The following is a 12,907-nucleotide window of genomic DNA, read 5'->3' as shown; positions in this document are numbered from 1 at the left end:
TCATTGAACGATGGAGGGGTTGTTTTTCTCCAGTGCATTGAAATCAAATGTTTTGCAGCTGCTAATAGGATGGGTAGTAAGCCGTGTTTCTTTGGGCTAAAGGAGGAAGAAGGGAGGGAAAGCAAAACATCTTGAGGAGCTAGGTCTCGATCCATTAGGCCCATACTATGGAGAGATTTGTTTATGTCTGTCCAGAATTGCTTTAGTTCCAAACAGAACCAGAAAATATGAGATAAGGAACCCATGGATCGAGAGCATCTCCAACACAGCGGGGAATCCACCAGTCCCAAATGAAACAGATTTTCTGGAGTTCGGTACCACCTAGATAGGATTTTAAATGAATTCTCTTGTAGTAGGATACACCTGGAGAACCAAAGCCAATCTGAAGAGTGACTTACCTTGGTTCTAAAATTCGTCAATATGCGGCATATGTGATATTTTTGGAGGAAATTAGTAGGTTGTTTTGTGGCTTTGATTGGCCAATTATCTTTGCAAGGTACTTGATTTGATAGGAATTGAGAAATTGGGGCGTCTGGGAGTGATGCCCAGAGTCCATAGGTGTCCTCATATGTAGGGTCTACTAACCATGGAATTATCCCAATTGGAATACTGTCAAGAAAGTGACAGTACGGGAGCTGATTTGGTATAAGGGAGCGTCTTATAAATAAAGTATTATGTAAGATCTCATCAAGTTTTTTATGTGGGCAATTGAAAGACGACCAGAGATAAAGATTAACCTCTTCTCCCAACAGGGCAAGTTCTAATTTTGTGTTGAAGTTTTCTGGATTAGGTTTTAGCAGGTTTATCCATCTAGCGAGATGTATAGCTTTATAATAAGTTTTGATATCTGGAAGGCCAAGACCGCCCCTACCTCTTGGAAGAGATAGAATTTTAAAAGGGAGTCTGGCTTTCCATATGAATTGAGAAATCAGTTGGTTGGCTGAATGGAAGAATGAATTGGGAAGAGGTATGGGAACCATGTTCATGGTATAAAAGATTTTTGGGAATATGTAGGATTTAATGACATTTATTCTTCCCATCCAAGATAAGTAGGGTAGATCAAAATTTTTTAGATCTGCTTGAAGCCGTGCCAGGAGGGGAGTGAAATTGCATTTGTAAAGGGAGGTGGGATTAGCTGTTAGATAAATTCCAAGATATTTTAGTTTTTCTGAGGGCCAATTAAAAGGGGTGCTTTCTTTTAATTCTAGGATGTCTGAGATCTTTGCCGAGATGTTCAAAGCTTCAGATTTGCTTGCGTTTATTTTGAAGTTAGAGATCTCGCCAAAGTCATCAAACAGGGACATTAATTTCGGAAAAGATGTTTTGGGGTTGGAGGTCAAAATTAAAAGGTCGTCGGCAAAAGCAGCTACTTTGACCTCTAGTTTACCCATCCTAAGGCCTTTGATCTCGTTATCTTGTCTAATCTTTTCCATCAAGGTTTCCATGACCATGATAAATAGGGAGGGTAAGAGAGGACAGCCCTGCCTGGTGCCGTTAGTTATGTTAAAAGGTTCAGAAAAAATACCATTCACCCCGACTTTAGCAGATGGGTCCACATAAAGGGACATAACAGCGTCTATAAAGGCTGTTGGGAAGGCAAATTTTTTTAGCGTGCAGACCATGTATCTCCAACTGATTCTGTCAAATGCTTTTTCAGCATCAGTCGACAGAATAGTCAGTGGAGTCTTAGTTTCTTTGACTTGTTTCTGACCACATGTATTCTGATCTCTCTGTTGCTGACCTGGCTTTGTCTGACTACTCTTTTGCCACCTAGTGGCTCCTTCCTGCTGCTCTGTGATTTCATTGTGAGTGTACCTGTTTTCCTTCACCCACAACCCCTTGTGGAGGTTGTATGCTACTGTGCTGCAGCAGGCATTATATTACACTGGTGTGCAAAAAAAAAAAATTCTGGCATGGAGTAACTGACCCATATATTTAGAGGGGTTTGTTAATGTTTTAGACTTGTTAGTCTACTTAGATGACTTGAAGCTGTGGTCTTCTAATCTTCTGAGAGCTTGTACTATACAGTGGGGGAAATAAGTATTTGATCCCTTATTTTGATTTTGTAAGTTTGCCCACTGACAAAGACTTATTTCCCCCACTGTACATAGCAATGCTACAGTACTGCTATGTATATCGAAAATCATGGTTTCCTATGAACGCAAGCTACAGGCTGGCTTTTCACAGGAGTACTGTCATGAAAAACCCTGAGACCTTCAGCAGACTCCAGCTGTCATTGGCAACCCATCGGCACCCCATGGTCACGTCATGAACATTTGCAGTGACGCGACCCCCTGCCGACCTGCATTAAATGATGCTATCAGAGATTGACAGCAGCACTTAACAGGTTAACATTCATGGATAGAGCTCCGTCTGTGGTTTTTAGAAGAAGATGTCAGCTGAGTGACTTAGTCTACGTTCACATTAGCGTTCGGCACCGCAGAGTCGGGCGCCGCAGCGTCGCTGCATGCGTCATGCACTCCTATATTTAACATGGGGGCGCATGGACATGCGTTGTGCTGTGTTTTGCGACGCATGCGTTTTTTTGGCCGCAAGCGTTGGGCGCAGAAAACGCAGCAAGTTGCATTTTTTTTGCGTCCAACTTTCGGCAAAAAAGGCCGCATGCGTCGCAAAACGGAGCGTTTTAGCGTGCGTTTTGTTGCGTTTTTGTTTGCGTTGTGCGTTGCGTCTCCGACGCAACATCGCACAACGCAAATGTGAACGTAGCCTTAGCCATCATCTACATGAAAATTTGCATGCTCCTTATACTGTATGATGCAAGTGCACGTCATACGTCGCGAAGGGGTTAAATGGATTAATATTTTTTTTAACAACATGTTAAACTAACATCTTTATTTTTCTAATTTTGTAATTGATTTTTTTTTCTTTTTCTAATTGTAGACCTTTGTGCTACTTTGCTGAATAGTATGAGTGGAACTTTTACATCAGCCAATTACCCCTCAGCATATCCTCAGAATTCCAAATGTGTCTGGTTGATCAGAACCCCTATTGGTCAGGTAAACTGTTTCATGGTATATTGTGTCACCTGTGTGCCAGTGAAGGTATAGCTGCTTGTTTTTGAGTTGGGTTTTTTTGGTAATTTTTAAAAGTATTCACATAGCTTGCACCAACTTTGTAATAAACACCTTAAAAAATTCCACTTCATCTATGAAAACACATTCTATAATCGCAATGGTAAAATCCTTCCTCTGAGTAAATACACAATGTATCATCATTAGAATATGAAGGTTTGTGCGCTACAGTTTGAAGCAGGAAGTTGCTGTCACTGACAGCCATTGCATCTGATCCAAACACCTGGTGACCCAGCATTCACATACGTATTCAGAATCTTCACTGATCATTACTAAATAGGTCTTATAGACCTGATGAAGCTGGTGTACTTTTATAGATGTTTTAAAGTATATAAAGTAAGTTTTGCTACCCAATATGACGAACAATAGCATTAATATTATGTAAAGGATAGAACCATACATAACATTTTTAATATACAGTTTGAGACAAACTAAATTAGGCTTTGAATCTCACAACAAAATTAGGATTTTGCAAAATATGACATTATTTTGTATTTAACTTGTGCAAACTAAGTAGATTGATGGAAGATGGCTTGAAAAATGGGTGAAAAAACACTCAGTTTTACTCTCACCCTTCTAGCACTTTACTCAGCTTTCTCAGTGCTCAATGTCCTCTTTTGCTCTTATGGCACATTCATAGGGCTTATAGTGCTGAGTGGGCGTCTGACATCACACTGTATTAAAATGCTAAGTGAGCTGTGTGTGAACGCACTTCATAGCATCAGTGGCTAAATCAGCACTGGCAGCACCAGTGTAGAATGAAGATGTAAGAAGTGCTCAAAAAGATGTCACATGCATATTGCCAGGAGGAGCTGGGCGAATGACTAGTATGGCCGCGATGGCCCAGATATGTGCATTTTTTTTCACTCTGCACTTATTAAGCTCTCGGATCTGGAGAAATACGTAACATTCAATTTGCATTTAATAACTTTGATGCATATCAAAATGTCAGATCATTTACAAATGAACTGCCTAAAATCTCTGGCCAAACACAAGTGAACTGCCTAAAATATAAGTGAACTGCCTAAAATTCCTGATCAAATACAAGTGAACTCCCTAAAATATAAGTGAACTGCCTAAAATTCCTGGCCAAATATAAGTGAACTGCCTAAAATACAAGTGAACTGCCTAAAATTCCTGGCCAAATATAAGTGAACTGCCTAAAATACAAGTGAACTGCCTAAAATTCCTGGCCAAATATAAGTGAACTGCCTAAAATACAAGTGAACTGCCTTAAAATTCCTTTTCAAATACAAATGAACTGCCTAAAATGCTTGGCCAAATACAGGTGACCAGCCTAAAGTATAAGTGAACTCCGTAATATTCCTGGTCAAACGCAAAATGGACTGCCTAAAATTTCTGGCCCAAAACAGGTGAACTGCTGAATTTGAATTTCGACAGATTTGCTCATCTCTATGACATAATTTTCCTGTGTCAGATATTAATACAAGTATTAAATGCATTATAATCAGTGTAAGATTTTAGTTCCTCTTTTTATAAATTATTTTATGATCTTTGATATAATCAGAAAAATGCATGAAAAACACAGGCAAAAATTAAAGCTTACTTTTATGTCTAAAAAAATAATTCAAAATAATGGCAAAAAAATTTGGAGGAAGGAACAGCTAGTGAGGAAATGTCATTTTAAATTTTATTCATTTTTGTATTTTAAAATTTAGGTGGCGCTGCAGTTTTCCGCCTTTGATGTCCAATACTCAAGCTTATGTTCTTCTGACTACATGAGAATTTACGATGGCCCCAGTAAATCTTCACCAGTCTTACTTGATAGAACTTGTGGAACAGGATATGTTCCCCTAATGGTGTCTTCAAGCAATCAGATGCTGGTGGAATTTGTTACTGACGGAGCTACAGCTCTAACTGGATTTAAAGCCGTATACTCTGCTGGTATGTCTTATATTGTATAGTTAGAATATTTTCATTTATTACAACATTGAATAGAGAAAGTGAAAATATATAGGCCTGAATTCATCCTTTGAAGGTTTATTAATTATGTTACTTTTGTCTTGCGGTATTTGCTGCACCATCCTTCCATGCTCAAACCGTTAGAGGTCGAATAACACAGTCTTGTTGATTTCAGCTGACCCGATGGTTGGAGCAGGCCAGAGTAATTCCCATCTCAGCCATGCAGGGGAAAGATAGAAATATTTCTGAAAAATCCTGTGGAAAGGAATAAGAGTATATTCACAACAGATAAAAAATAAAATGCCCTATGCTCATATTTCTCAGCTTTCACCTATACCTATCCAGCCACCACTTAGGAACAACTTCTTCTCTGCCTTCTCCTCCTTCTGGCCACTCCTGGGTCTTCTTTTTTCTGCCATTGAGTATGAATTGGGTTATTAGGCACATGAACGATGTTAATGTCATACATCATGCTCTTAGAGGATACATCATGCTCCCTTATAATTTGATTCACATCATTGACATCAATGACATGTTTCAAGTCTTACGGGACTGCATGGGGCATAGCCCAAGAGAGGAATATATCAAATTAGAAGGTCAAAGAGTGAACAATCAGAACACTGAGCAGGAATCAATTATGGTGGAACAGATATAGGGAGGGCTAAGGAGAGTTTTTCGCTTTTCTAACCTCTTCCCAAACCTCACAATATAACAAAATGGTGGCTAACTGGCTGTGATTTCTCTAGATTTCAGCCAATTGAACTTTTCTAATCTTGAATAAGCCGTTTCGCTCATCTCTAATTATGATTTTCAACCAGCAGTTTATATGTGCCTTTGCCAGGAGCATTAAAGGGGCTGTCCTAGAAAAATATAAAAAATATAATTAGTATTTCATGGCTGGAAGACTTTCAAGTAAGTGGTGGTCACTTTTGCCTCCTGCTATTCTATTTGATGTCTATGTAACTGATGTATAAAACTGAAATCCAAAAAAGAAGCAGCCAAAACAAATATAATGTGCACACCTTGTATGATTTAAAATGTTTTCTGGTTCTATGATTTAAAATGTATAGCAACTTCATTGAACACCAAGAGACATACAACCAGAAGATAAAAACCATTAGTGATGAGAAAGTGTACTCGTTGCTCAGGTTTTCCCGAGCATGCTCGGGTGACCTCCAAGTATTTGACTGCTCAGAGATTCAGTTTTCATCCCGGCAGCTGAATGATTTACAGCTAATAGACAGCTTGATTACATGTGGGGATTCCCTAGCAACTAGGCAACCCCCACATGTACTTAGGCTGGCTACTAGCTGTAAATCATTCAGCTGCCCTGATGAAAACTAAATATCCGAGCAGTCATAAATAGGGTTGAGCGAAACGGATCTTTCATTTTCATAAGTTGCCGACTTTTGGCAAAGTCGGCGTCTCATGAAACCGAGCCGATCCCTGTGTGGGGTCGGCCATGCGGTACGCGACTTTCGCGCCAAAGTCGCGTTTCAATGACGCTAAAAGCGCCATTTCTCAGCCAATGAAGGTGGACGCAGAGTGTGGGCAGCGTGATGACATAGATCTCAGTCCCCACCATCTTAGAGAAGGGCATTGCAGTGATTGGCTTGCTTTCTGCGGCATCACAGGGGCTATAAAGGGGCTTTCCCGCCGACCGCCATCTCACTGCTGCTGATCTGAGCGTAGGGAGAGGTTGCTGCCTCTTCATCAGAAGCAGGGATAGTGATAGGCAGGGTACATAAAGCCACAAACCGCTTGTGCTGTAGCGATTTCCACTGTCCAACACCACCTTTTGTTTGCAGGGACAGTGGAAGCTACATTTTTTTTCCCTCAGCGCTGTAGCTCATTGGGCTGCCCTACAAGGCTCCCTGATAGCTGCGTTGCTGTGTGTGTACGCCGCTGTGCAAACCAACTGCTTTTTTCAAAGCACAAATCCTGTTTTTCCTTCCTTTCTGCACAGCTATCTTGTGTGTTTGTCCACACTTTTGTGTGCAGCAGTCCTTTTTATAGCTGCCTGCAATACTTTTCTGAGATAACTGCAGGGAGATAAATATTGGCAAGTCTGCCTCCGTGCCATTGCTGTGTGTGGCATCTGTCTCTCATTGTGTGCCACCGAAAACCACTGTGTGATACTTGGCCATTTTTTTTTTGGGCTAAATTCTCCCTTTGCAAAAAAAAAAATTAGTGGGAGATAAATATTGGCAAGTCTGCCTCTGTGCCATTGCTGTGTGTGGCATCTGTCTCTCATTGTGTGCCACCAAAAACCACTGTGTAATACTTGGCCATTTTTTTATTTTGGCTAAATTCTCCCTTTTCAAAAAAAAACAATTAGTGGGAGATAAATATTGGCAAGTCTGCCTCCGTGCCATTGCTGTTTGTGGCATCTGTCTCTCATTGTGTGCCACCGAAACCCACTGTGTAATACTTGGCCATTTTTTTTATTTTGGCTAAATTCTCCCTTTTCAAAAAAAAAAATTAGTGGGAGATAAATATTGGCAATTCTGCCTCCGTGCCATTGCTGAGTGTGGCATCTGTCTCTCATTGTGTGCCACCGAAAACCACTGTGTGATACTTGGCCTTTTTTTTTTTTTTGGCTAAATTCTCCCTTTTCAAAAAAAAAAATTAGTGGGAGATAAATATTGGCAAGTCTGCCTCCGTGCCATTGCTGTGTGTGGCATCTGTCTCTCATTGTGTGCCACCGAAACCCACTGTGTAATACTTGGCCTTTTTTTTATTTTGGCTAAATTCTCCCTTTTCAAAAAAAAAAATTAGTGGGAGATAAATATTGGCAAGTCTGCCTCCGTGCCATTGCTGTGTGTGGCATCTGTCTCTCATTGTGTGCCACCGAAAACCACTGTGTAATACTTGGCCATTTTTTTTATTTTGGCTAAATTCTCCCTTTTCAAAAAAAAAAATTAGTGGGAGATAAATATTGGCAAGTCTGCCTCCGTGCCAGTGCTGTGTGTGGCATCTGTCTCTCATTGTGTGCCACCGAAAACCACTGTGTAATACTTGGCCATTTTTTTTATTTTGGCTAAATTCTCCCTTTTCAAAAAAAAAAATTAGTGGGAGATAAATATTGGCAAGTCTGCCTCCTGTTGTGAACCATAGTTCTTGGCTCCCTCTTGTGGTCATTAGCGGTATGGCACTTTGAGTGTCTTTCCCCAGGTTGGCACTCACCTGCTTCGTTTGGCTTGGGTGTGCCTATATAAACTTCCTGGATTCTCTGTATTGTGCCTGGATTCGTTGTTATCAGATCATGTCTGTTTTCTCCTGTCTCCTGGTCTCCTGATTTTGCAAGATAAGCTAAGTCCTGCTTTCTTATTTTTGTGCATTTGAATTTTCCTTATTTTGTTCCAGCTTTGTTTAAAATGTGATTCCTGATTTTGCTGGAAGCTCAAGGGGGGCTGTTATTCTCCCCCCACACCGTTAGTCGGTGCAGGGGTTTTTGGATATTCAGCGTGGATATTTTGTAGGGTTTTTTGCTGACCGTATAAGTCATCTTTCTATTTTCTGCTATTAGTCAGTGGGCCTCTCTTTGCTAAATCTAGTTCATTCTTACGTTTGTCATTTCTTCTTACCTCACCGTTATTATTTGTGGGGGGCTTGTATTAACTTTGGGGTCTTTCCTCTTGAGGCAAGAGAGGTCTTATTTTCTCTGAAAGGGTTAGTTAGTTCTCCGGCTGGCGCGAGACGTCTAGAACCAACGTAGGTACGTTCCCCGGCTGCTGCTAGTTGTTTGTGTTAGGATCAGGTATACGGCCAGCCTAGTTACCACTTCCCTATGAGCTGGTTTTTTGTGTTTGCAGACTTAGCTGGTACTCCTGAGATCCTCTGCCATTAGGATCATAACAGTAATCCAGGCCCTAAAGTGCTTTGCTGAAGAGGGACTATAAGAAAAGAAGTCTGAGGTTTTGTTTTTTCTTCTTCCTCCCCTTTATCTCTGAGTGGCTTGAAGCTCTGCTGCAGACATGAATGTTCAGACTCTGATTACTGGTGTGGATCAGCTTGCTGCAAGTGTGCAGGGCATTCAGGATTTTGTTATTAGCAGTCCTATGTCAGAACCTAAGATACCTATTCCTGAGCTGTTCTCTGGAGATCGATTTAAATTTGGGAATTTTAGGAATAATTGTAAATTGTTTCTATCTTTGAGACCTCGTTCGTCTGGAGACTCAGCTCAACAAGTTAAAATTGTTATCTCCTTCTTGCATGGCGACCCTCAGGATTGGGCTTTCTCATTGGCGCCAGGAGATCCGGCATAGGCAAATATTGATGCGTTTTTTCTGGCGCTCGGATTGCTTTATGAGGAGCCCAATCTTGAAATACAGGCAGAAAAAGCATTGCTGGCTATCTCTCAGGGCCAGGATGAAGCTGAGGTGTAATGCCAAAAATTTCGGAAATGGTCCGTGCTTACTCAATGGAATGAGTGTGCTCTGGCCGCAAATTTCAGAAATGGCCTTTCTGAAGCCATTAAGAATGTGATGGTGGGTTTTCCCATTCCTACAAGTCTGAATGATTCTATGGCTCTGGCCATCCAGGTTGATCGGCGTTTGCGGGAGCGCAAAACTGCTAATCCTCTGGTAGTGTTGTCTGAACGGACACCTGACTCAATGCAATGTGATTGAATCCTGACTAGAACCGAACGGCAAAATCATAGGCGTCAGAATGGGTTGTGTTTTTACTGTGGTGATTCTACACATGTTATCTCGGCATGCTCTAAACGGCCATCAAAGGTTGTTAGTCCTGTCGCCATTGGTAATTTGCAGCCTAAATTCATTTTGTCTGTGAATTTGATTTGCTCATTGTCTTCCTACCCTGTTATGGCATTTGTGGATTCAGGTGCTGCCCTGAGTCTTATGGATCTGTCATTTGCCAAGCGCTGTGGTTTTGTCCTAGAGCCTTTAGAAAATCCTATTCCTCTTAGAGGAATTGATGCTACGCCATTGGCGGAGAATAAACCGCAGTATTGGACACAAGTGACCATGTGCATGTCTCCTGAACATCAGGAGGTGATTCGTTTTCTTGTTTTGCATAAAATGCAGGATTTGGTCGTTCTGGGTCTGCCATGGTTACAGACCCATAATCCAGTGTTGGATTGGAAGGCAATGTCCGTGTCAAGTTGGGGTTGTCAGGGAATTCATTGCGATTCCTCGTCGGTGTCTATTGCTTCTTCTACTCCTTTTGAAGTCCCTGAGTATTTGTTGGACTATCAGGATGTATTCAGTGAGTCCAGGTCCAGTGCCCTTCCTCCTCATAGGGACTGTGACTGCGCTATAGATTTGATTCCTGGTAGTAAATTTCCTAAGGGACGACTATTTAATCTGTCTGTACCTGAGCATGCCGCGATGCGTGCTTATATTAAGGAGTCTTTGGAGAAGGGACATATTCATCCATCCTCTTCCCCTCTTGGTGCGGGATTCTTTTTTGTGGCCAAGAAAGACGGCTCTTTGAGACCGTGTATAGACTATCGGCTTTTGAATAAAATCACTGTCAAATTTCAGTATCCTTTGCCACTATTGTCGGACTTGTTTGCCCGGATTAAGGGTGCCAAGTGGTTCACCAAGATAGATCTTCGCGGTGCGTACAACCTTGTGCGCATTAAGCAGGGAGATGAATGGAAAACTGCGTTCAATACGCCCGAAGGTCATTTTGAGTACTTGGTGATGCCTTTTGGGCTTTCTAATACCCCCTCAGTGTTTCAGTCCTTTATGCATGACATTTTCCGGAAGTATCTGGATAAATTTATGATTGTTTATCTGGATGATATTCTGGTTTTCTCTGATGATTGGGATTCTCATGTAAAGCAGGTCAGGATGGTGTTTCAGGTTTTGCGTGATAATGCTTTGTTTGTGAAGGGCTCAAAGTGTCTCTTAGGAGTGCAGAAGGTTTCCTTTTTGGGTTTTATTTTCGCGCCTTCTACTGTGGAGATGGACCCAGTCAAGGTCCGAGCTATTCATGATTGGACTCAACCCACGTCCGTTAAGAGTCTTCAGAAGTTCTTGGGTTTTGCTAATTTCTACCGTCGTTTTATTGCTAATTTTTCTAGCATTGTAAAACCTTTGACGGATATGACCAAGAAAGGTTCTGATGTCGCTAATTGGGCTCCTGCGGCCGTGGAGGCTTTCTGGGAGCTGAAGCGCCGGTTTACTTCAGCGCCTGTTTTGTGCCAGCCTGATGTCTCACTTCCCTTTCAGGTTGAAGTAGACGCTTCTGAGATCGGTGCAGGGGCTGTTTTGTCGCAGAAAGGCTCTGATTGCTCTGTGATGAGACCATGTGCTTTTTTTTCTAGGAAGTTTTCGCCTGCTGAGCAGAACTATCATGTTGGCAATCGGGAGTTGTTGGCTATGAAGTGGGCATTTGAGGAGTGGCGTCATTGGCTCGAGGGAGCTAAGCATCGTGTGGTGGTCTTGACTGATCATAAAAATCTGATGTACCTCGAGTCCGCTAAACGCCTGAATCCTAGACAGGCTCGTTGGTCGTTGTTTTTCTCCCGTTTTTACTTTGTGGTCTCGTACCTGCCTGGTTCAAAGAATGTGAAGGCTGATGCTCTTTCTAGGAGTTTTGTGCCTGACTCTCCTGGAGTCGCAGAGCCAGCGGGTATTCTTAAAGAGGGAGTAATCTTGTCGGCCATTCCTCCTGATTTGCGACGTGTGTTGCAGAGATTTCAGGCTGGTAGACCTGACTCTTGCCCACCTGACAGACTGTTTGTTCCTGATAAATGGACCAGTAGAGTTATTTCCGAGGTTCATTCCTCAGTGTTGGCAGGGCATCCTGGGATTTTTGGTACCAGAGATTTGGTGGCTAGGTCCTTTTGGTGGCCGTCCCTGTCACGGGATGTGCGATCTTTTGTGCAGTCCTGTGGGATTTGTGTTCGGGCTAAGCCTTGCTGTTCTCGTGCCAGCGGGTTACTTTTGCCCTGGCCTGTCCCGAAGAGGCCTTGGATGCACATTTCCATGGATTTCATTTCAGATCTTCCGGTGTCTCAAGGAATGTCTGTCATCTGGGTGGTCTGTGATCGTTTTTCCAAGATGGTCCATTTGGTGCCCTTGCCTAAGTTGCCTTCCTCTTCCGATTTGTTTCCTATGTTCTTTCAGAATGTGGTTCGTTTGCACGACATTCCTGAGAATATCGTGTCTGACAGAGGATCCCAGTTTGTGTCCAGATTCTGGCGATCCTTTTGTGCTAGGATGGGCATCGATTTGTCATTTTCATCTGCCTTTCATCCTCAGACTAATGGCCAAACGGAGCGAACTAATCAGACGCTGGAGGCTTATTTGAGATGTTTTGTTTCTGCGGATCAGGATGATTGGGTGACTTTCTTGCCACTGGCTGAGTTTGCCCTTAATAATCGGGCAAGTTCCGCTACTTTGGTTTCGCCATTTTTCTGCAACTCTGGTTTTCATCCGCGGTTTTCCTCGGGTCATGTTAAACCTTCTGACTGTCCTGGGGTGGATTCCGTGGTGGATAGGTTGCAGCGGATTTGGAATCTTGTGGTGGACAACTTGAAGTTGTCACAGGAGAAGGCTCAGCGCTTTGCCAACCGCCGCCGCGGTGTGGGTCCCCGACTTCGTGTTGGGGATTTGGTTTGGTTGTCTTCTCGGTATGTCCCTCTGAAGGTTTCCTCTCCTAAGTTTAAGCCTCGCTTTATTGGTCCTTATAAAATTTTGGAAGTCCTTAATCCGGTGTCGTTTCGTTTGGATCTTCCGGTGTCGTTTGCCATTCACAATGTGTTCCGTAGGTCTTTGTTACGGCGGTACGTGGTGCCTATGGTTCCTGCTGTTGAGCCTCCTGCTCCGGTGTTGGTTGAGGGCGAGTTGGAGTATGTGGTGGAGAAGATCTTGGACTCTCGTCTCTCTAGACGGAGGCTTCAGTATCTGGTCAAATGG

The 12,907-nt window shown here is 42.5% G+C and overlaps 1 protein-coding gene across 1 annotated transcript in view; it reads left to right on the top strand.

The window, feature by feature from the left end:
* The window catches only part of LOC143768724 (embryonic protein UVS.2-like), an 85,587-nt gene that overhangs the window by 42,804 nt on the left and 29,876 nt on the right, over positions 1-12,907 (top strand). The window contains exons 6-7 of the mRNA XM_077257381.1: positions 2,902-3,017; positions 4,772-4,997. Coding sequence (XP_077113496.1) covers positions 2,902-3,017; positions 4,772-4,997 — 342 coding nt within the window. The remainder of the gene's footprint in view (positions 1-2,901; positions 3,018-4,771; positions 4,998-12,907) is intronic.

Source organism: Ranitomeya variabilis, chromosome 1 (assembly GCF_051348905.1).
Source record: "Ranitomeya variabilis isolate aRanVar5 chromosome 1, aRanVar5.hap1, whole genome shotgun sequence".
Classification (NCBI taxonomy): Eukaryota; Metazoa; Chordata; class Amphibia; order Anura; family Dendrobatidae; genus Ranitomeya; species Ranitomeya variabilis.
This window is presented reverse-complemented; position numbering and strand designations above follow the sequence as displayed.